Source organism: Gracilinanus agilis, chromosome 3 (genome assembly GCF_016433145.1).
Source record: "Gracilinanus agilis isolate LMUSP501 chromosome 3, AgileGrace, whole genome shotgun sequence".
NCBI lineage: Eukaryota > Metazoa > Chordata > Mammalia > Didelphimorphia > Didelphidae > Gracilinanus > Gracilinanus agilis.
The window spans coordinates 262,374,455-262,399,843 of NC_058132.1; the positions used below are offsets into that span (position 1 = coordinate 262,374,455).

The 25,389-nt window shown below is 35.1% G+C and overlaps 1 protein-coding gene across 1 annotated transcript in view; it reads left to right on the plus strand.

Annotated features, from left to right (window-relative positions):
* Positions 1 to 16,338: 16,338 nt before the first annotated feature.
* The window catches only part of KCNH7 (potassium voltage-gated channel subfamily H member 7), a 606,664-nt gene continuing 597,613 nt past the window's right edge, over positions 16,339 to 25,389 (plus strand). The window contains exons 1-2 of the mRNA XM_044666562.1: positions 16,339 to 16,414; positions 18,087 to 18,317. Coding sequence (XP_044522497.1) covers positions 16,339 to 16,414; positions 18,087 to 18,317 — 307 coding nt within the window. The remainder of the gene's footprint in view (positions 16,415 to 18,086; positions 18,318 to 25,389) is intronic.

Here is a 25,389-nt window from a genome sequence, read left to right on the forward strand (position 1 = left end):
TATACTTATAAAAGCAGGACATTCTGTAGTAGGCCCAAAGATGAAGAAGAAAAAAGCCTACTGTAGACCAGGTCACACAAAAGCCAGTCTTGTGGTTCAGGTTGGAGAATGGAATGAAATGAGATAGTCTACACCAGAGATGGGCAAACTTTTGAAAGAGGAGCCCAAAGGAAAGGAAATGCTCATCTTTCAGTCTGTTTCTAAGGCAACTCTTTTGAAGTTTCATTGTATTGTATCCTACTCATTGTATTCGTCAGATTAGGAATAATGTCTGCAGCCAGATAGAACATTTCAGGGGGCCTGCATCTGGCCCACATGCTGTAGTTTGCCCATCACTGGTTTAGACCATCTAAGTTAACAAAAGGAGGTTTGCTCAGGAAGAGCTTGGAAAGAATATTCAATAAGTATGCAATATTAATTCAGGGAGACAGAGCATCTCAACTTCTGTGTTGACCAAATTGGACAATTGGTCAGAACACTAAGAGAGTCACTGCTGACTCTTCAGGAGCTAGCTTTTATACTAACCCTACCAGGAAACAATTTCATATTGTTTTGGATGATCTAAGGATTTCAAGGATGTTTTCAGTACATTTTAAGAAAAGATTAACCTATATATATTTGTAGGATTGGAGGAAAAACCTAATAGACTACATAGTAGAGCCTCTGAAAATATTATTTCCTCCAGATCATATGCCTCAATAGTGTGATAATTAGATCAAGTCTACACTGCCCATCTTCAGATTTAATCACCAAAGGTGAGAACGCCTTCAAATTCTGGGAGGTCCTAACCCACTTGTGCTAGAGTGAGTGACCAATCAGAATTGACTGACCTGCCCCCTAGGCGGTCTATGAGAATTGGCTATTGTAATTGGACATGTAAATTAGGAGGGAGGCACAGGAAGTGATGCATAAGTGACCCCTTTAAAAGAAGGTCCTCAGTCAGCTGGAAGCTTCTGGTGAAGAGGGCGGCTAATGAAGGCGCTCTTATGGTCCATGAAGGAGTGTTGAGACATTGGTGAGACTATTTCAAATATCTTCTTCTGAATTCCATGTGGTGAGTTTAAAGACTGAATCTTCCTGAACTTCTCTTAAAAACTTTTTCTTAATAGACTCTGTGAATGAAGTTTTGCTTCATTCATCTCCAGGCCTCTTACCTACTGAGTTAAATTCTTATTTCCTTATTTCCTCTCTCTCTTCTTAATTGTAAATAAACTTCCATAAAAGTCAATTTTGACTTGAGAATTCTTAATTGAGGATTGATAATAGTTCAATCCTCTGGTGACCATATTTTAATATACTGAACCCATAAAATCCCCTTTCCCCCTCTCACAATAGTATATGTTAGGTGGATACCGCTTGTCTGTAGATAACATGCACTAGTCAATAGAATGTAATAAGAAATGGATCCAGAGAAAATACATTAGGAAAATTTAAGAAGGAGCCTGAACTCCATTGAAGGAAGATAATTTAGGTAGTTAGAATTGTTTAAAAAAAAGTGCACTCTGGGTGTGGATAATAGCTTGTAAGAACATATAGAGCAGTGATTCCCAAAGTAGGAGCCACTGCCCCTGATGGGTGCTGCAGCAATGCAGGTGAGCAGTGATGGCCATAGGTGCATTTGAGGGTGGTGAATAATTGTAATGGAGTGGTGATAGTATGTGACAGGGGGCGCTAAGTAATATTTTTTTCTGGAAAGGGGGCGGTAGGCTAAAAAAGTTTGGGAACCACTGACATAGAGAGTATGGTGAGTTGGGGGACCAAAAAGTAATCCAAGTTTGACTAGTCTATAGAATGGGTGAATAATGAGAAATATAAAGGGAAACGTTGTGGCTTTCTACAAATGTAAAGCTAAGTTGTTTATATTTCATCCCAGAAAGATCAGGGAGCCATTGAATGTTTCTGAGTCATGGAAGAGATCTATATCTTAGGAAGATTAGTATGGGAGTTATTTCAAGGGTGGATTGAAAAGGGAAGAATTTGGATGCAAGAAGACTACTTAAGAAGTTATTACAATATTCCAAAAGATGGGTTTTTAGGATGGGAATTGTCAACTGTTTTTATGGAATCCTGAAATTTGCCTCTGTCCCTTGGGAACTTGTATTAAGGGAAGTCCCAGAATGACCTTGTCTTGGACTGAACAATGAACCACCAATCATCCATTAAGTATTCTGAATAGGAGTGAACAAAATACTGACATCTCAATTACCTTTTTTGTCTTAGAATTTTCTCCCATTATATCTTAGGCCACACCCTGGTATCCCAATCTCTGGCTACAGCTTCTTTCCAAAACATGCTTGTAAACCATCAGTGTATGTTTCCTGTCCTTAATTCCCCAAAAGATATATAAGACCCCAAGTTCTTTTGCTACCCTGAAAATCTCTTTTGGAGGTGCTTTTTCCCAGAAACATGGTTCCCAGAGTCCCAGAGCTTTGGCTCTGGTAGTATATAGAGTCTGATGTTGAGCCAAATGTTGAGCATTGTCTCTCTTGTCCTGATTCAAGACTTGCTCTTTCTAACTACTTTAGCGGTTCTGAATTTTTTTAAAGTTGACAGAACTAAAGTGGGAACAGTGTCAGTGAAGAGAGGAAAACAGATGCAATATTGTGCAGGCAGAAATATTTGGTGCGTTCAATTATTGGATCTGAGAATTGAAAGTAAAGGAAGATTCAAAGATGATTATGAAATTCCAAACCTGAGTACCTTTAAGGATGGCCTGGTTGGGGCAAGAGGAGGTAGTGACAGATGAAGTATCCAGTTTTATTTTTATTATTTTTCTAGTTTTAGGTATAATGAGTTTAAAGTATTGATGAGACATTCTAGTGGAAATACTCAACAGAGGAGGCATTATGGTACAGTAGAAAAAGCACTGGCTCTGAAGTAAGACAATTTACATTCAAATTCTAGCTCTGATTTGTGTGAATTTGGGCAACTTACTTATCTTCCCTCATCAGAGGAAAGTGTCAACTTTAAATCTGGAGACCCCAAGTTTTCCCTTGTCCCATAAGAGTTTGCCTTGAGAAAGGGCTCAGGCTTAGCCATTCCAGATTGAATAACACACCTTAAAGTAATTGATGATTGCAGTTTAGGCAGAGCTAGCAGATCTAATCAAACATTAAGTACCCTTTTGTCTTAGTAGTTTCTCCCATTGTATCAAGGTCTTCTCCCATGTAGCCCAGCCTTTGGCTGGATATTTCCCTTTTAATATCTAATATAAATAAGCCATTCCAGGGTGCCCCAGCCTCTGGCTATGGTTTCTTTCCCAGACCTGTTTGTATCCTGTCAGTGTAGTTTGGGTCCTATTTCCTTGTAACCATGATAATGTCAATCAATAATACTTCCCTGTCCCTAGTTCCCCAAAAGGTATATAAATTCCCCAAGTTCTAATGTTCTTTAGAGTATCATCTAGCATGGAGATTCTCCAGGATACATTCCCAGAGTCCCTAGAGCAGGGGCGGGCAACCTTTTTGGCCTTGAGAGCCATAAACGCCACATTTTTTTAAATGTAATTTCATGAGAGCCATACAGTGCTCACGGTGCGCACTCCTGTAACAGCGCCTGAAAAAAAAAATTGACTTTATGGCTCCTTCAGAAAAAGCCATACGTTGCCTACCCCTGCCCTAGAGTGTAGGCCCTGTGAAGTTTCTGGTGCTGGGCTCTGTGTAGCAGCCAATTATTGGACTTAATCCTCTCCTGATTAAAGACTTGGTTTTTCTGACTACTTTAGTAGTTCTGTGTTTTTTCCCCAAGTTAACAAAAGCAAAATTATTAAAGTGCTAGAAATCATATGATGCTTGAATAAAGGAACTGGGATTATGTATTATGAATAAGAGAAAATTCAAGGGAAATAAGCTTGTTGTTTTCAATTATTTTATGGGTTTTTAGGAAGAGGAGGGGCATACTTGTTCCTTCTGGCTATGGAGAGTAGAGAAACAAAACAAAAACAAAACAAAACAAAACAAATAAAACAAAAAATAAAAACCAGGAACAAAATATAGAAGCTATAGAACAGGAAATTTCGGTGATACTAGGAAATTGTGTCTTTTTAATGACTCCATTTGGAGTTTCTTGGCAAAAATACTGGAGAGGTTTGCCATTCCTTTGTTAGCTCATTCTGCAGATGAGGAAACTGAGGCAAACGGCTTAAGTGACTTGCCCAGAATCATATAACTGGGAAGTGACTGAGGTTGGATTTGAACTCAAAAAAATTAGTCTTTCTGACTTCAGGGCCTGTACTCTATCCACTATATTACTCAGCTGCTCCAAGAATTAAGAAATACAGCTTTTTAATATTCAGTTGGCTGTCTCCAGTGGTAATGAGTTTTCTCTCACTGGAAATCAATATAAAAAGCTTGGTTTCCTACTTGTTGAGTTTTGAGACAATTGTAGTGAGGAAATTATATAGAGAATTCAGTTATGAGTTGAATTAGATGATCTCTAGGGTCCTTTTAAAATCTTAGATTTTATGATTCCTCATCTATAAAAGGAGAAGGCAAAATATGTATTCTTCCACTTTTAATGGTTTTTCACTTTATTACTCTAAATAGCCAACATCTCTTTTCACTACTTTTCTACTTCCCTTTTCAAGTACTCCTTTCCTTTTCTGGATCTATTTAGAGAACCTTAAGTGGTTGCATGATGTCTTTAGTTGGCTAGCTAGTTTAAAAAAATTCTTCAATAAACTGATTTATTTTAAAACAGAAAGAACAAAGTGGTTCAATATTACTTGTAATATGAAATTCATAGGGCTGTTGCAAGACTTAAAGGAGATAAAACATATAAAGAGTGTCCACAGAGTCCAAGTGTAATTTTAATGTATTAAAGCTTAATAATTTTAGAGCAATTATAATTGAAAATTGCACTAAGGCCTTTGGGTAATCTTCAAGAGTGAGTGGATTAAAGAACAAACTATTGAAATAAATAATTCCATTAAAGAGAAAATAATGAGATGACATACAAAAGTCTATGGGACTTAGCAAAAGCTGTAATTAGAGGAAAATGTATATCTCTAAATGCTTACATTAATAAAATAGATATTTTTTGGTGGAATACCGTTCTGGTGATGGTCAAACCACCACTTAGGCATGCTAAACCTCAGTGTAGATTCAGATTAGAAGACGGTTGTAGTGAATTTTAAGACTGAATTCCCCCTATACCAAGATAAATTCAAAATGGGTAAATGACAAATATAGGTAATGAAATCATGAATAAATTAGGTGAACATAGAAAAGTATACCTGTCAGATCTGTGGGAAAGGAAGGAAATTAAGACCAAGCAAGAGATAGAGAATATTACAAAATGTAAAATGAATGATTTTTATTACATCAAACTAAAAGGGGTTTGTACAAACAAAACCAATGTAACCAAAATTAGAAGGAAAGCAACAAACTGGGGAAAAATCTTTATAACAAAACTATCTGACAAAGCTTTAATTTCCCAAATATATAAGGAATTAAGTCAAATTCACAGAGGATCAAGCCATTTCCCAATCAACAAATGGTCAAAGGATATGAATAAGTAGTTCTTGTATGAAACTGATCAACTGATCAAACAGAGCAAAAGTGTCAATAATCACATGAAAAAGTGTTCTAAACCCCTCTTGATTAGAGAAATGTGAATAAAAACAACTCTGAAGTACCACCTTACACATAGCAGATTGGCCAATATGGCAGCAAAGGAAAGTGATAAATGTTGGAGGGGATGTGGCAAAATTGAGACACTAATACTCTGCTGGTGGAGTTGTGAATTAATCCAACCATTATAGAGGGCAATTTTGAATTATGCCCAAAGGGCTTTAAAAGTTTGCCTGCTTCTTGACCCAGCCATACCATTGCTGGGTTTGTACCCCAAAGAGATAATAAGGAAAAATACTTGTACAAAAATATTTAAAGTTTCATTCTTTGTGGTGGCAAAAAATTGGAAAATGAGGGAGTGTCCATTGATTGGAGAATGGCTGAACAAATTGTTGTATTTGACTGTGATGGAATATTATGCTGAAAGGAATAATGAACTGGAGGATTTCTATGTTAACTGGAAAGACCTCCAAGAATTGATGCAGAATGAAAAGAACAGAATCAGGAGGACATTGTATGAAACAATGTGGCACAATCTAATGTAATAGACTTTCAATGATCCAGGGCAACACGGAGGAACTTAGGAGAAAGAATGCCATCCACATCCAGAGAAAGAACTGTGAGAGTAGAAATGAAGAAGAAAAACATATAATGTTTCACGTGGTTCAGAGGGGATATGATTAGGGTTTTGATGTTAAAAGATCTACTGGGGCAGCTAGGTAGCTCAGTGGATTGAGAGTCAGACCTAGAGACAGGAGGTCCTGGATTAAAATCTGGCTTCAGACACTTCCCAGCTGTGTGACCCTGGGCAAGTCACTTGACCCGCATTACCCACCCTTACCACTCTTCCACCAAGGAAGCAAATCACAAAAGTTAAGGGTTAAAAAAAAAAGATCTACTGCAAATATGAATAACATGGAACTAGGTTTTAAACAATGACACATGTAAAACCCAATGGAATTGCTTGTCAGCTCTATGAAGGGAGACGGAAGAGGGGTGGGGAAAAATCATGAATCATGTAACCATGGAAAAATATTCTAAATAAATAAATTGAAAAATAAAAATTAAAAAAAAATTTAAAGAGAGACTTCCTTGTGTCAAACTAATGCTAGGGTAGACCTCATTCTACTTCTGAGACTTATTTCATGAAGTTGTATGAGAATAGAATATAACTCTATTTGAACTCTCATCTTTACTTCATCATATCTGTATATCTTACATATCCTAAACTGTATTATATTATATTTATATTTACCTAGTGTGGTAGAAGCAATATCATAAACCTGACATTACGTAAGTTTTCTTTCTCTAAAATGTGTTGCTAGAATCTCTGATTAAGTTTAGTTTGTTCAAGAGACTAACTTTTCATTCTGTTGAAATCAATTCATAGTCATCTAATAATCACAAAGAACTCTTAAGTATTCTCTCTGATACTTGGATGGTGAAAACAGTGGGCAGATCAGGCAAGGAAGCTTTCTTCAGCAAAATCGAAATGAGATGTGTGATGATGTATATTCTTGTTGGATATTCTTTTCCTGCTATGGATAAGTAAAGAATAATGATAAAATAATAATAGCAAGATTTATAGCACTGTATGGTTAGCAAAGCATTCTACATTTATTATATCATTTTATCTTTCAACAACTCACAATATATAGGTGCTATCATTATCCCAACATTACAGATGAATAAACAGGGTCTAAGTCTAAATGACTTTCAGGGTCACACAGGTAATGATTGTGTGAGTCAGGATCTGAACTCAGGTTTTCCTGATTCTAGGATCTATCTACTGTATCATCCCATTTTCTTTCATTAACTCATTGTGTTACCTTTTAAATGACTTATTAGTGTCTCATTTTCTTAAAATAATGAACCTGAATTACAAGGGGATTCACTTAGTCAGGTTCAGTTCAGAAAACCCAACTAACTATACTCTCCTCCTTCCCCTGCTCCAAAATTAGCTTGTTCAATTTAAGAATTTGATCATTTGTTTCATCTTTATATCTCTAGTATCCAGCATAACACATTGTTTTTTTAAAAACCCTTAATTTTCATCTTAGAATCAATTTACATTGGTTCCAAGGCAGAACAGCAGGAAGGGGTTAAGTGGCTTGTCCAGGGTCACATAGGGAGGAAGTTCCTGAATCCAAATTTGAACCCAGGACCACCTGGCTCTAATCCTGGATCTTAATTCACTGAACTGTCTAGCTGCTCTTTCCCTTTGCTTTTTATTTAATTATTTTTGGTGGGAAATCTGGATCTGTCGTTTCATTAATATGAGGGAAATCACAGTGTAGAAACTCTACCAAAGCAATTGGACTATAGTGTATAGCAGCATTAGCAAAGATGTGGCTCACATGCAGAGCCAACACTCAGGGAACTGCTCCATTCCCCTTCTTCCTAGCACCCTAGGACATTTTTTGCATGCCTCACCCCTCTGTCCAGCTGTCCAAAACAAGCACTCAAACTCAGAAAATGTTCAACAATACTGGCATACAGTCTTAGGAAGCTACTTATAGGCACTAAGAAGTTAAGAATCAGTCCATAGTTATACAATATGTGTCATGTCAGGAGTAGGATTTAAACCAAGAAATTACTGATTCTCAGGCTAGATTTCTATCCATCCTACTATGCTGCTTTTCTCTTTGCCCAAAGTAAGTGGTTTTATTTTTCTTGGTTATAAATGAGTAAAAACTACTTTCTTAGTGGGCCAATTTCCAAGCATTTGGAATTTCATGGTTAATGTTCTTTCTATTGAGGACTATATAAACGGCCTTTTAAAGTAGAGAATTCCCATCTGGATGATGCCATTTTGCTTCAAAGGTCTGTTTTTAGAATGTTTCCTAATGTTGTGTCTGTCTGGATAAGGTAGATGAAACTACATTTTATCCCATAATGGTGCATGACAAAATATCATAAAACAGAACTGAAGAGTACTGAATGAGAAATTCCTGACCTGAATTTTTTTCTTAGATTCTTGTTGACCAAACTATGAGAAATGACAGTGATAAATGATGTGCCAGAGAAAATGAGGCAGTATAGTTTTGTACTATATAACATTACTCTGAGTAATTATAATTTTGATAAAAAACTACAGGGAAATTAAATCTTGAAAAATACAGGAGGGAGAACTGTATGTAGCTGGTGAAAAAGATTCACAAAGCTCAATTCTATTGAGGGCTAATAATAATGTTAATGACTAATTCAATGGAATGCAGAAGCCATAGTTACTTTATTTAGATTGTCTCTATAAAATATGTTAGCAGGCTCTAGCAAAAGAAAGAATAAAATACAGCAGGACTGAAATGAAATGTTAATATAATACAGTGATGAGATGTCTTTATGTCCATCAAAAGACTTGAATTCAGGTAGGGAATTTAAAGAAAGGGAAGATAGAATCATACTCTCAAAAGCCCAAACTCAGCCACATTGGGGGTGCTTAGGGATAGGCTATGAAGCCTCTCGAAGAAATAAAAGTACCAAAACTATGCAAATTGTTCTTAAAATGTTACTGAATGCAGTATGGCTTAGATATGCAGCGTGGAAACCAGCAACATTTAAATTCATTATCAAATTTAAGGCTTTCACAGGTGGGGGGGGGGGTGTTTTAGCAGTTAGACAAGGGTAAAGGACTTAGGAGTGTTGTTTACAGATCCATGAGAAAGAAAGAAACAGACTTAAGTATCTGATGTAAAGTATTTTGTCTTTCTATAGCTTCTGTTCTTTTTCCCAATTACAAATAAGAGGCAAAACTGTTATATATCTTTCTTCCCGTTCATGCTTATACAATATATAGAATTCCTGCACAAATCAGTGCATAAAAGAATTTTAGAGAAGGTACAAAGAAAGCACATGATGTCTGTGTGGATTTTGCATTTTTCTAAAATGATACTCATTCAGTGTGAATAACTCATGTGTACTACTTTGGTCATCTTGGATATTCATTAAAATCCTGCTTCTGTAATATTCTCATATCTATGTCTTTCTATTCCCACTAACAACACTAGAACAAGTCCTCATTACCATCCACTTGGATGTAGTAGCATAGTGTCTTTTTGTTTGTTTGTTTTTTGTTTTTTGTTTTTTTAAACCCTTGTACTTCGGTGTATTGTCTCATAGGTGGAAGATTGGTAAGGGTGGGCAATGGGGGTCAAGTGACTTGCCCAGGGTCACACAGCTGGGAAGTGGCTGAGGCCAGGTTTAAACCTAGGACCTCCTGTCTCTAGGCCTGACTCTCACTCCACTGAGTTACCCAGCTGCCCCCCATAGTGTCTTTTTTAAAAAAATATTTTATTTTTTCTTTTCCAGATTATATACACTACTTTAAAAAATATCCTTCTGTCTCACTCTTTCTATAATTCAATTTAATCCTCATATCAATGCCAGGCTCATCTTCCTGGTGAATAGATCTGGTCATTTTTCTCCTTTGTTCAAAAAACTTCAAGGCCTTTCTATTGCTTGCTAAGTAGTTCAACTTCCTTCATTAGGTATTCAAAGCCCATCACAATCTGCTACCACTCTACCTTTCAATCCTTCTCCATACACATTTTGCTCAGACTAACCAGATTACTTTCTATCCCCTAAAAACTATACTTTTATTTTCTCTGCACTACTATTGCTTTTGCTTGGAATGTTTTCTTATCCTCTTTGTTCATCTAATCTCTTGTCATCCTTTGAATATAAACTCTTGCTATCTCCTGTGTGGAATTTTAGTCCTTCATGGTCTCAACAGTTAGTAATAACTCTTTCCATTTTGGATTTCCAATAGCATGTTGCATCTTTTGTATCATGGGAAACCGTGCCTTATGCTAAAAAGGACAAAGGATTTGGATTCAAAGGCTTCTAATTTGTATCTGACTCTGAAACTCAATACTTCTATGTCTGTGTAAGACACAATAACACCAGTCCTCAGTTTTCTTATCTATAGAATGAAAGTAAGACTAAATAAATTCTAAGGTCCCTTCCAGTTCTAATTCTAGCATCATTTGATGAACACATGTATCACATATTATATATTTATGTTATGGTTATCTCTGTATGCATCCTGTTCTTCTAATAGACTATCTTCCGTGAGTCCATACAAAATATCTTATTTAAATTTCATAGCTCTGTCAGTGTTCTTCATGGTTCTGTACACATAGGAGGAGCTCAATATTATTAAGTTTTAAATTTGCAATTGACATTTGTCTGCCAATATGTCAGAAACATGCCATGGGATTTTTAACTTTTGGAATTGGAAAGGACAGGACAGATTGCCTATTCAAACCCAGAAAGGTTGTCAGTTACCCTTCTTAGCCAAAAGGCTAAAAAGTGGATAAGTTGCCACTAACATTTAGTCCTTTGATTCCCTGTTAAGAAAATTGTGTGTTATAGCATATTGTGTAAATAAATAAAACAGACAAAAAATGATTGAAAGGGAGAACAGGACAAGCCGAATGAGAATCAAAGTCATCAGAGAAACTACTGTAGAAGAAATAGTTCTTAAGGTGGATCCAAAAATGTAGATAGCATTTAAATCAGTGAAGATAAGGTGAGAGGGCATTCCAGGTAGGGCAAATAACAAATAGTAAAGTCTCAGAGATAGAAACAAACAATAAACATCTACAGTGTAGCAAAACGCAACTAGCTGGATTATTATATTGTGTGAGGAGAAGAGTTCTTTATCTGGTGTCTTTGGGCTTAAATTTTTATATTCTGATAACTGCATTTTTAACATAATCAGTGTGCCTTGGAATATTATATATTTTATTTTATGCATTAAAAATGTTATTCTGAAAAGTACATTTGTGTTGCCCGACTGCCAAGATGGTCTATGACACCAAAAAGTTAAAAATCCACTATGGATCAAACTCAGTGGCCAGCAAATTACTACTACAGGGCCAAATCTAACACTGCTTATTTTTGTACTGCCTGAGAATTAAAGAATGGTTCTTACATTTTAAAATACAGTACTGAGTAGGAAAATAGCACTGAACAAATTAAGATGGTCATATTTTAGAAGGACTCATATGTTACTGAAGAAACTAGACCTTATCCTTTAGACAATAAGAAGTTTATGAACAAAGTTATTTTAAGTTCAATTTGACAGTTATCTGAAAAATTGATTGGAGTAGAAGAAGCTAGGTGACAAGAAAAATAGACATAAAGTTATTTTGATAATCCAGATGAAGTCCTTAAATCTTTATTTTTCCTGAATACTTTAAATAAATTCAACTAAGTTCAGTTTTTTTGGAGCAGTACTTTAATAATTTTTATAGATAAAAATACATAATATGATGTCAAATACATTAGATGATTATATTGCATATTTCTCCATGAAAGAGAAGGTAATCAGAAAAAAAATATGTCATTTCTTTTGGTTGCACTATTTCTTCTTTAATTAGAATTAGGGATATTTTGCTCAAGTGATAAATTAAAACTCATTATTATTGTCATGATTTCCAAGTCATGGCAATAAAAAAAACCTGATCTGTGTTATTTCCCATTAGTTAAATTTGTTACCTTATGATATTTAAATATAGTGGTGCAATTTGATTCAAAACTTATTTGTTAAATATCCATTATAGGTAAGACAGCGTTAGCTTCTAAGGAAAACAGAAAAATGAATGAATTTTCATGGACCTTACTGGGCAGGGAGATGAGATATGTAACATAAAAGCGAATGAGGGCATATTCTGAGATACAAAAAAAAATGCAATGAGAAAGCTAATGATGAAGAGAATACTTTCATCTGAGCGATCAAGGAAAACTTCATAGAGGAAATGGACCTAGTGTCAGACCTTAAAACAGAGGAAGGGGTCATAGGTTTTATAGTTGGTAGGGGAATGGATTCCAGGTATAGGAAATGTATGAGTAAATTCACAAAGGCAGAAAGAGGTAGTATGTATTCAGAAAACATTCACTAGTAGTTCAATTTAGCAAGGTAGTAGAGTACACCATACAACAAGTATTTATTTAGTACTTCCTATGTTAAAACAACAACAAAACCCCACACCATTTTAAGCACTAATATACACAAGCACACTTTTTACTTTAATCTTTAAAATGTGCTATTTCTTGGAAAACTTTTAAAATTGGTTAATGATTTCAAATTATTTTCCATAACTGACTTCAGCAAACCACATTTTCCCAATGTCTAACTGACTCCATGGTGGTAAATTAGTTTTCTTTGGAAACTATATTGGATTTGCCAGGTTACTAGGATACCACTGCTTTTAATGAAGTGATAAGTTACCACTAAATTTTAAAATTACCCAGTATGAAGAAAATAATAAGAACACAGGGAAGAATGCATTGCTAAAAACTCATAACATAATTTCTCTAATTAACCTTTATGTCAAACTATGCCCTCTTGATCAAAGAAAACATCGTATAGTCATTTATTATATTGTGCATATTGTATCTATATTTTGAAGACTCCATGATCTCATCAAAGTGGATATTCTTTCCAGTGATGCAGATCAAGACCATTCATGCCCTCTCATCTCTAGAGACTCTTTTCCATGTTCTCCAATAATTCCCCGTAGGGAGTCCATCTAAAATGCAATAGGCATTCTTCTTGATATCATTAGGCTACCAATGGAGGACAGTTATCTCTTACCCTTGATATACTATCTATCTCTTTTTCCATTCCTACAGCTCTCTGCTAACATCCTTTACTCTTATTTAGTTTCCTATTTGTAATATGTTTCAGTTTCTTTATTGCCCTTTGAGTGACCTTCAACTTTTGTTCTTCAGAAATTTTGATATTACATGTCTTAATAGCTATTCCATATCACTGGAAGAGTATTTGTGTTTAAAAGATGAATCTTTGCTTCTGAGAGATGCTTAGAGTCATTAAAAACACTGGGCAACTTCCCAAAAGTAATTTAGCCTCCTTCCCTCTGATTCAATTCTGGGCCCAGTTTTTCGTCTTTGTGGACAATACAGATTAAAATGTATTTATACTATAAGTGTAAACTACAAATTATATGAATGCTAAAAATATATAATATCCTAGGGGAGTGAGTTAATGGGATTTCTTTTTTCTACTTTTTCTTTTAAAATCTTTATTTTAAAGGAAATGGTTAGGGGAAGATTTGGAAAGAGCATGATATAAAAACAAAAGTTAACAATTAAAAGAAAAGTTTTTAAAAGAACTAATCCCATTTCATAGGTAACTAACTTAACAACCTAAAAGTACTTTAGATGCTGGGAATATCTGGCTCTTTTAGTAGAATTTATTTAAATATTTAAGAATGGTCATAATAGAATGAACAAAACTATATAGAATATTTCACCTATTTTACAGCTAAATAAAAATATTTATTTCAAAAAGGAAGCTTTAAAAGTCCAGATCACTTAATTTTCTACTTTGCAGAGTCCAAAAATTCAAGACTATCCAAAAGAGAATTAAGAAATAGGTACCAAAATGCCTATTGAAAGGTGACCATATTTGTTGGGCCTTATCATAAGAATAATTTAAAGGCCTCATTATCACCTTCAATGATATTTATTGCATATGCTTGTGGGCCTAATTTCCCCATTTCGTCTGCTCATTTATTCGGATTATTTGTTTTATCAATGAAGTAAGCTCTTTAAAACAATCTTTGCTTAGTGATGTAACACCTTAAACCTGGAAGGAACCTCATGGGTCATGGAGTCCACCTCTTCCTTTTTTAGCAGATAAGAAAACTGAAGTCTCAAGAAATTATGTAGAATTTACCTGTATAAGAAATTACATGTTTTTAATGTCACTTAATAATTGCTACAGTCTCTCTGGAGATTTGGACAAACATTATCAGCTACTGGGTAATGTGTCTGGAAGGAAGCCATCATGAAGAAAATTTCTTTTGAATTAAAATCCAGAAAAAGCACATTTTAGTAAGTGTTCTTACTAGCACCATAAATGTACATGATTAAAACTAAAGTTATTTGTATAGTTCATTTTAATTTCCACATGCAAAAGACAGGCTACTAAGTAACTTCCATGTTTCACAGTTTAGAAATCTGCAAAGGTCTCACCTTTGAGTGGGAGGAGGGAATTTTCCAGCAGGCAAGGCAGATATGATTACCATCCTTTGGCTTGATTCTATTATTGGCTGAATATTGATTGATGTACTTGTCTCCACTGCACCAATGTATAATGCATGAACACGATTACTAGGGTAATTTAGAAACAGGATGCCTTTAATCTTCTCCTCAGATCAATCAATTACAATACATAGGTTAGAAAGTGTCCTATGATCTTATATTGAATCCTTAATAGAACTAATTTCAGAGTTAAATGAGGTTAGAAAATGTGAAACCTACAAAACATCACCATATGGATTTTAAGACATATGATAGAATTTAAATGTAAAGTGAGTAATTAACCAAAAAAAAATAACAAAGAAAGTTAAAGGGAATGACAGGGAAAGCCCTCAGGGAGTAAGAAATCACCTGATCTTGTAGAGGAAGAACAGGTGGAAGGCAAAGGTTTCTAGGCTCAACAGCCTGTGAAAGTTAATATCAAGCTCAGCACTACAGAAAACATTTACTACCACTTCCTACCTATTAAGAGACCATGTTAGGAGACAGGTATAAATAACCTACCTCAAGCCATATTTGGAAATAACAGTTTCACATGATGCAGTATATACTGGCTGAGTTTTAACTGCTTGCTTTTAATCTCTCAAAGCAGTGTTATCAGGCTAACCTCTACATAACATACTGTTTTATTACTCTGTCTTCCTGTTGTCCGTGGAGCTTTAATTACTATCTACCCATAATAGTTGGTTTGCCAGTATTCCTCCCAAGTTGCTACTGTCCTTCAGGATAGAGACTGGAGAGTAGTGGTAGGGTTGACTGGGTGGGGTGGAAATGGAAAGTGTTTTCAGGAACTGTAAGCATAGGAGACGGCTGATGTGTAAAGATCTCAATTCGGCTTGCCTGAGTTTGCAGTTCTATTGTCTATTGCTGGATTGAGGCAGCAATTACTAATAGCGGAGTCAGCACCAGCGTCACGGATAGCTCCACGGGTCCAGCACCTGGGGAAAGACCGCCTGCTTCTCTCTTAAGCAAGCTGCAGTTTAGCCCTCAAAGCACCAAAAGACAGATGGGGGTGGGGGAGGTGGGGATTGAGATGGGGAGTATAGAAACGGGGGGGGGGGAGGAGGGAAGGAGGAAAGCCTTCAGTTGGGATATTGCAAGAATTTTCATTCCAAGTGGGAGAGAACCATCTAAATTCTGTAAATCTTAAGCCATCAAAGGACAAACTGCCCCCTGCTTCCTATTGTCTCCATGTAAATTAANGCGGGGGGGTACGTCAACCTCGCTGACTCCTCTCCGTTTTGCAAAATCTGGCTGAAGTCGCCTATCTTAACCATCACCACGGCTCAGGGAAACCACCAGGTTAAGTCCATTTGCTCTGGGAAATTGGCGGCATTTGGTAGTAAAGAAACAGATCGATTGCACTTGTGACTCCCTCCCTCCCCAGCCACCCCGTTGCTTCCCCACTCCCCCGCCTTCTGTCCTCCTTCCTTCTACCCCCACCCCTCCTCCCCCCAACCATCTCACAAAACGACAGTCCGGTGCGAGGTCCCCCTCAGGAAGGTGTGGGGAATGGATTTTGCTCCAGTGGGAAAAGCGTGTGTCTAGAAGTGGTGCTAATGGGAAGAGATTTCTGTGTTTCAAAAGAGGATGATTTGTCACAAAGAGAAGCTCGCTCAGTGGTCTGGGCTGTAATCGTGTAGATCACTGGAGAACTCTTGTGTTCAGGGAGAGAACTGATCCGAAGATCGGTGTAAACATGCCTGTTCGAAGAGGTCATGTGGCACCACAAAATACATTTTTGGGGACCATCATACGGAAATTTGAAGGGCAAAGTAAGTTCATTTGTTCTCTCTTCTCTCTCCCTCTCTTTCTGTTTTGATAGAAGTACTTTGTTTTAGCTGCCTTGTAAGATCCGTAAAGAACAACTCCGGGCTGTTTCAAGTTAGATTGTCAAATTAAACCGAAAGCTTTGGGTGACAGCGAGGAAGCCCATTCTGAAATTAATTTTGATTTACACGGTATATTATTGTCTCCATTATAACAGGCAATTTGATCCCTCCTCTCCCACTGCCCCATTCTCTGCCTGCTACTTCATGTCCTACTATTTCACTATCTTAAAGGGAACGTGTCTTTATAATATGGCTTTATTTTTTTTTTTTGAGATTGATTTAAAGACATGCAAAAATAGGAATGGAACAATTTTGCGTGATTAAGTGAAATAATCTGAACTTGAATTACTAGGAAAAGTATTTAAACTTGAATAAGTTCCAAAACTGGAATGTGACAGTGATCTTTGCTTCTTCTTAGTTTTCATATAGCTAAACTTTGCATTAAATCAATGCAAATATGATGCTAGCAGGATATTCTGCAAGGACAGGTTTCTGATCTATGATGCATTCTTATACAGACTATTGGCTACCTGAACGATTTCAAGCTTTAATATCTGAATTTATCCTTTCATTTCTTTTTTTTACTAGAAAATAAAATATATCGGATAAAACACAACCACAGGGAATATTGATGGTCTCAAATAGATTTACTGTTGTGGGAGGTTATTCTCATTGCTAACACAGTTGCATTAATTTTAAAGCCTACACTTGCCAACTTATATTTGGCTCTTTTTCAGAACCACCATCTTAAGCACCCATTTAAGGTTATACATTTTGGAGTTATTTTGATAATTGCATCTAATAACTTGATATTCTGTAAAGTTATATAAGGAAGAAACTTGCATACTGTGTGAGATTGCTGCTTTGCATTTTGTCCAAGGCTAAGGGATCTAGTTCTGAGATTTTTTAAAAAATGAAATGTATATATTATCATTCTTAACTTCACCTGAAAAATCCAACAACATTAATTAAAAGAAAAGAAAAAGTAATGGGTGAAGTAGTGATGTTTTTAGTGCATGTGTTTCAGTCTTTTAATAATAATTTGTTTATAAAAGGTGAAGATTTGGATTACCAAGTGCTAGAAACGTGATGATAATATCACTCATACACATGATAATTTTTTATTGTTCCTTAAAAAGGAATTAATGTGTTAAGTGATAAGTCTTAACAGAAAACGAAAGAAAATATGAAAGTTGAGCAGAATTCCTAAGCATTAAGGTTTAAGACAGAAATCTACCAGCCACAGGGTGTTTTACTGTTTGGGTTTTTTAAATATTCATCTCTAAATTAAATAGTATCCCCAAAATATCATAGAACAGCTGTTCCTTCTGTGTGAGACTTTGGGCTCCTGAGAGTTACAGGGGTGAGAACTGTCACTAGATGAAATTATTCTCATATAACTTGATAGAAAGATTTTTCATTACTTTCTTAAAATGACCCACAACGTTGCTTTCAAATTTAAAGCTTTTTTTTTTAAAATAAAAGGTCTAGATTAGTTTCACTACAGAATGTAATTTGCATTTCCAAAGTCTTATTATGCAACAAATTGTTCCTGTGTTTATAGGAGTTTTATGGAAGCTTTTTTGAAATGTGCATCATTGTCTTCCTAATACAGATAAAAAATTCATCATTGCAAATGCCAGAGTGCAGAACTGTGCTATCATCTACTGCAATGATGGGTTCTGTGAAATGACTGGGTTCTCCAGGCCAGATGTCATGCAGAAACCATGCACCTGTGATTTCCTTCATGGGCCAGAGACCAAGAGGCATGATGTCGCCCAAATTGCCCAAGCATTGCTTGGGTCAGAGGAAAGGAAAGTGGAGGTCACCTACTATCATAAAAATGGTAAAGTCTCTTTATTGAAGATTCCTTAAATTTGATTGTGTGCATGGAAATGGTTTTTTATGTGCATATGTGAAAAAACACCCAGTATTCAAATTTCAACTGGATAAGAATAGACAGACACTTTGACTGCAGCATGATTGCTTCATCTTGTCTATGGTATTCAGACTTTGAGACCTCCTTTACTAAAGTAAAATCACATAAGTTACTTCATCTTATGGGACAGTCTACTGCATTGAAACCTTTAAGTAAGAAGAGTAATCTAGTGATCCAGTGAGCAATGGTTTTTAACTCTCCTTTTTTTTTCTTTTAGTAATCAAAGATTGATTGTCTTCCATTTTATAAGTACTATAAAACTTACATGGCAAGAAAATAATTCAAATTAAATCTTCCATGAAAACTATGTTTCTGAACCATAAAGTATTCATAGCTACATATAGGAGTTTCTTTTATTACTCAGCTACATTTGTAGTAGACACTTCTTATTATCTTTGTTTCTTGATATCCAAGGTTAAGTAGTGAATAAACAGGGTGAGCTGAAACCTCCCCAGCCAATCTGTGTACATTCAAAGAGTAAAGGCTATTAACTTCTTGCAGTTTTGTTTTTAAGTTAGAATTAGAAACATGGCAACATGGAAGTTACTTTTTATACGTCACAACTTGTGAAAACTTAATGGACTTTCAAAATGTAAGATCACAGTGTAACAGTAAGGGTATTCACTTTTCAATCTTTGCTACTGACAGTCAAATGATATAGCCATCTGTCTCTGTATACATACACATATACACATACATATGTAAAAGTTCCTTGATGAAGAGATATTCAATTGAAAATGTGCGTATAAAAGCGAATATGTATTGGGTATGTGTATCTACCTATATATCCATATATATGTATGTAGGAATTCAGAAATAGTCAAATCAATTCATATATTTTCAAGCCAACATACATTAAATTAATTGGATAGTCTTATCAGTATTAAAATTTAAGAAACTAATGCATATTAAATAAGGTAATCATGGTTAGAATTGTGACTAATGCATAGTCACCTGATTTTATGATAACTCCTTTGGGAGAAGTCTTTGGGAGAGTGCTACCTTTTAATATTATTAATAAACTGCTAAACAAGAAGTTTTAACTATGTTGATGTGCTAAAGCCTTCTGCCATGCTATGTGACTCACCACTGGGTACACTATTGTATAGAGTATAAAATCAAATGAGAAAAAGTTTTAACTCTTCCCTCTAACTTCTTGTAATGCGAAAATTGAGTGGTATGACACTCTCTTCAGATCCTCATTGATTTATGCTTTGACATGTCAATCCACATCCAATAATCACATGAAATTCTCGGAAACAGCTAGTGAAGCTGAGCGATTCCAGCCAAGAGTCAGTGCCTTTTTTGTATGAGAGTATCATTCAAGTGGTTATTTCGGATCATAAAGACCAAAGAAGATTGTTAAAACTGATATTTTTATTTTTTAATTAATTGTTTCAGGCATCATGGAAATATGAGCTTTCTTGCAAATATTACTTGGTATGCCATTACTTTACCTAAACACGACCAAAACACATAGATTTTTAAAAATTGCATTCAGCCCATCACCCAAAGGGTCTGTCCACATATCATTTGGATATTTAAAAACATCTGGATGCTTGGCTGAGAGCATTCTCCTCCTGCTTCCCAGTACTTTCTTCCTGAATGTTTGGCATCATGTGGACAGTGACTCTGTTTCAATTAATCCTATAAAAGTTGATGTCAGAAGCAATTATGCTAGTTATTCTCATTTAATTGTTTTTTTAACTTACACCTATGGAATAAAATGGGAAATTCATCTGGAATTTCTGACTCCTACTAGATAGTGTCTATCTTAAAATAGCCTGCATTTCCCCATTTGAGTTGTAATATACTTCAGGCAGGAATGTACATATTATGAGTAGGGGATGGGGGTGTAGCTGCATTCTGTAATGTAGAATTGTTCCTTCAGTAAGAAAGCACCCAAATAAGATATTTTAAATGTAGCCACAAAGGTGGTTATTAAAATGCCTGCAGTGGGAATGTGGCTAATGCAGATGCATCCATGTGGATGCTTTGTTTAACTATGTGGACTTAGCTTAGTGCATGCATGCCTGTGTGTGTGTGTGTGTGTGTGTGTGTGCATTTCAAAGATTTGGAGTCAGAGTTCTTATTTCAGTATCTGGGTTATCTGTGTACACATGTAACTATATAGAATGACAGTTCTACTTCTGAGTTTCCTTTTCTGTTTTAACTCAGTCATCAGTACTTAATGAACCTTATGGTTACTGAAAGACTTGCATTTTGTCTTTGTTGACAAGTAAGGAGGAGAGGAGAGGAATTTTTTTTTCATTTTTCCTGAGGAATAAAAATTCTTTCATTTACATAGCTTGAATGCACCAGAATAACCACTTTACTCCATGCTGATCTATGACGGTAAAGATACCAATAATGGGAAATGATACTCCCTTGGTTTCATAACTATGCCTTGAATTCAATAAGCTCATGTTTTGGTTACTGGTTAAGCAGCTGTAAGTAAGCTTTTCAAAGTATATAGGTTTTATCCTCATGATTCCCCCCAAAATCAATGAGAGCTTAGAAGCTCAATGCTTTTGAAAATGCTTTGAAACTCTTTCCCCTTGTAGAACTACTAGCATATTATGGTTAATTCCTGACATTTTAACATTTGACAGTGGGGTAGAAAGAAAACAGTTTTTTTCTTTTTTTTTTTTTAAACCCTTGTACTTCGGTGTATTGTCTCATAGGTGGAAGAGTGGTAAGGGTGGGCAATGGGGGTCGAGAGACTTGCCCAGGGTCACACAGCTGGGAAGTGGCTGAGGCCGGATTTGAACCTAGGACCTCCTGTCTCTAGGCCTGACTCTCACTCCACTGAGCTACCCAGCTGCCCCCCAACAGTTTTTTTCTTAATGATTCCTTAATTCTTTATTATTGAGGCTATTTCATTTAGTGTATTCAATCTATGTTTCCTTAATTTATTCTTCATTTGTTCCTTCTCAGGCATTTCAAGCTAAAAGCTAGCAACATTTCAAGAATAGAAATAGTGAGGCTAAAGAACTAAAGTAACAAGGTACATGAAGAAAAAAAGTGTTATTGTCATGTTTAGTCAAAATATAGGAGCAAAAACTGTGGCAAAGATTCTGCATATGAGCCATTATTTCTAAGACCTTATTTGCAGGTCCCTCGTCATTAAAAGTTGCCCAAACTTAACTGCATGTGCAGTTTTGAATATTGCTCTACCAACATTAAGTAAGAGAAAAATAAAGCCCTACCTCAATCTTTCTTTATGTGAATTTACTACCTACAACTGGAGATATTGTTTTCTGAGTATCTATTTGTAAAAATCCAGTTATTTTCAGTAGGAATATTTGACAGTCCTTCCTTTGAGGATTTCATTTCACAGTTTAAGTCATTATTGCATAAATCATTCTCGACAGCTGTGAAATATTGCTAAGGGTGATGAAGCTGTAAATCTTTTGACATAAAAATTATAATTATGCTGGAAATCAGGATGGATTTATATATTAATAGCATAATTCTGTGTGGTCAGTAGGAAAAGATCTCAAACTCCATGCCATTTGGAGAAGAGCAAATACTTCCACCATAGACTGCTTAGTGGAGATTATGATGCTAGTATTGGTGGTGATAGCAATAATAAGCCAATTGGAATGAGTTGTTTCTCATGATTAATTTTTAGATTAGCAAAAACCTACAAATCTGGCACTTAGCTGATATGAGTTTTGTCACATGGTGGTAAAGCTAACTGTAAGGTAAATTTAGATTTTCAGATGTCATAGAGTCCAATGCAACAAATTCTAGAGGCTTGCAGAGGCCTCTTACAATTGAAATATACCTGTTTTTACCCCTCAGTGATGGGATATGGAAAGAAGAGGAAATGTCTATTAAATCATTGCTAATGTGAATGGGAACAAAAAAGTGCTGAACTCTGTCAGATATATTCAGATGTTCAGATTTGTGCTTACTTAAAATTCATACCAAACAGTAAATCCTTGGATGTTTAAAATAATTTTCTCTTGAAAAAAGCATAACCAATGCCACTTGGGGAGCAATACCCCCTTAGTAATTCCTTAGTAAAGGGATTATTTTTAAAAGTCAGAGAAATAGTGCTTTTAAGGGATAGCACTGGGGAACTTGCTAACAAGTCAGAACTATATGAATCTGATTTCCCTTTCATTAAGCTAGAATTGAAAGAGTGAAGAGGATTAAGGGCTTGGATTGAGAATGCTCTTTCCCATTGTAGTCTGTGTATTAGTGAATTTAGAAGAGATAGAAAATTCTTAAAGATTCTTTTTTGATGAGTTTAGCATATTTTGAGAGTACAGAAATGGTGAAAGGGAAAAGGAAGGAGAAATAAGTACCTACTATGTGCCAGGCCTTGTGCTAAGTTTTTTATAATTATTTCATTTTATTAAAAGTAGCATATAAAGGAATCCCAGCCCATTGAGGTTTTTGTTTCAAAGTATGAAATCTACTATTTGGTGTGCTATCTTAAGACCAAATGGCTATGAAAAGGTTTATGAGGGATAAGTTTAAAATGCCATGTATTTTTTTTTCTGAAAAGAAATAAAAATAAACTGGAAATGTTTACTAGGCCTCTACTGGTGTAGCAAATGGGCTTGGGACCTTTAGGTATATAGAGTTCTACTGCAGATAGTAAATATTCTTCTGTTTAAACTTTGGACAGCCTCAAAACATTGGCAGGAAAGAATCTTTGTCATTTGGTTGATAAAATAACTCAGTTCATTTCAGGTTCCTTATTCTGCCTAAGAGATAAGATTTCCTGCATTATATAGGACAAGTCTCACTCTGTCTTAATCTTCTCTTTGAAATGTACTTGGTCATTGACCTTGGATTCTCTTTTATTGTAAAAATATGTCCATCAAATAATAATTGCTTATCACCATAAAAACTTGTGAAGACATCTACTCAACAAACAAATAAGTTGCTATCTCTACTGGTAGAATAAGTGCCTATTGTAATTGAAAAGTGAAATATTAAATATACATACATATATTTATACATATATAAACACACATATATTTATATATGGATAATTATAAAATACAGCTTATCCCCAGAAATTTTATTATAAAAAATTTATTTGTACAAATACTTATATAACTATTATTATAATTTAATAGCAAACTATTAAACCATTTGTGGTGTGCTAATGAAGCTTAAAGCTAAACTAAGACTTTTGAATGCACTAAATTTAAATATACACATGTTTATATCAGTCATCTATGCATATATAATTTTATAATGTATATACATAGATTTCAGGGTTTTATAAGATCATGCCTTATCAAAGTTGTTTTGTAAAATACCTAGCCCTCCATGTTTCTGACTGTCAAACATATTAGTTACAAGTAATAGTAATTAAATACAAATAATATAATTTAGACCTGAATAGAAATTTCACAGAATAGAAATATATCATCTCATTTAATATATATATTCTGGTTAATCATATTAGAGTCATTTCATAGCCACATCCTGTCTTTTATGTTAAGGATCATAGGGCAAGATATAGGGGTTTGTTGTATTGAACGTGCTTCATAAATAGTCTTCCTTAAGCAAAAAATCTATCCAATTCTCTGGCTACAGTTTAAAGTTTTCATTTTGGCATTAGGCCAAGTGAAGTCTAAAAAAGGATCCTTGGGTGTAAATGAGCTCTTTTTATCATTCCTACTCTACACTTGATGTGGCCATACTTCTGAACTCTTCTAGTTGCTAAGAAGTATTTTACTTATCTGTTATTTTGTAAGTTATTTTCATACCCAAAGAGTTTGAAAATAGGGTCACTTCAGTCTTAGAAGTAGACTGAAATGGGTGAGACCCATTTCTATTCAACCTCTGAGATCTTCTGATCTCTAAATAGGACTGTATCAATAGCTGGAAGATACCCCAAAAAGAGATCCTCAGGAGAAGTGAAGCCCAGGAAAGAAGTGACCAGAGGTAAGATATAGGAAATGAACACTAGGAAATGTTCAAGTAGGAGATACAGAATAGTTGTGAAAGCACAGGAAAAGGGGGAAATGAAGAAGTTTTGATGAAAAGGTCTTCATCTGATTGATAGTTTTATATAGTTTAACAATACATTTGTGTAGTTCTGTAATTCAATTCAGCAAACAATTAATTGTTTACTATGTACACAATGTTGTGCTATTTTGGTGCTGTAAAGACAAAGAGGAAATAGTTCTGTCTTCAAGATGCTTATGTTTTATACAATTATCAGAATCCTTTCACTGATTGTTATCAAATTTGATCCTCACAACAGCCTTTTGCAATTTTCTTGATGGATTTTATTAGGCAGTAAAATCAAGATCCTTAGAGGCAGGAAACTCTTATTTATATCTCCATCCCTTACTTTTAATAAATGTTTGTTCAATTGATTTGAATATCTGTTTTTAATATGAAGTACCCATCTTCCCAGAGGTGAAATAACTAGACCCTTTAAATAGCAAGTGTAAGAATTAGGATAAGAACTCCAGGCTGACATATCTAAAACTCTTCCCACAAAACCACAAATACCATTCTTCCAAAACAACTTTTCCCTCAATTCCTAATAGTGCTACCTCTTTTAAAAATGTAAGAAAGCACCCTTACCACTCTTCCACCTAGGAACCAATACACAGAACTTAAGGGTTTAAAAAACACGTAAGAAAGATGTTGATTGACCCTTTATGCCAATTTAAACTATAAAGTTTCCTTTTCACTAAAAAACAAGTCTTTTATGAAGATCATTTCCTGAATACCATGGAGACTTATAAGAAGGTAATCTATTGAATACTTTAACATTTGCATTAAATTCAATAAAGCGTATTACTATATTACTTACATCATGTATTGCTCACTCTGTTTTTGGTTCCCTAAAGTGAAGAATCATCTCTTTCCAGAAGTTTCTCTTGTGAGTCTTAGTATCTTTATAGGTTTTTATCACACTGTGGCTAGTAAGCCAAATCTAGACCCATATCCCAAAACTCCTGTAATTGTACAACCATTGGTATAAAAATGATCT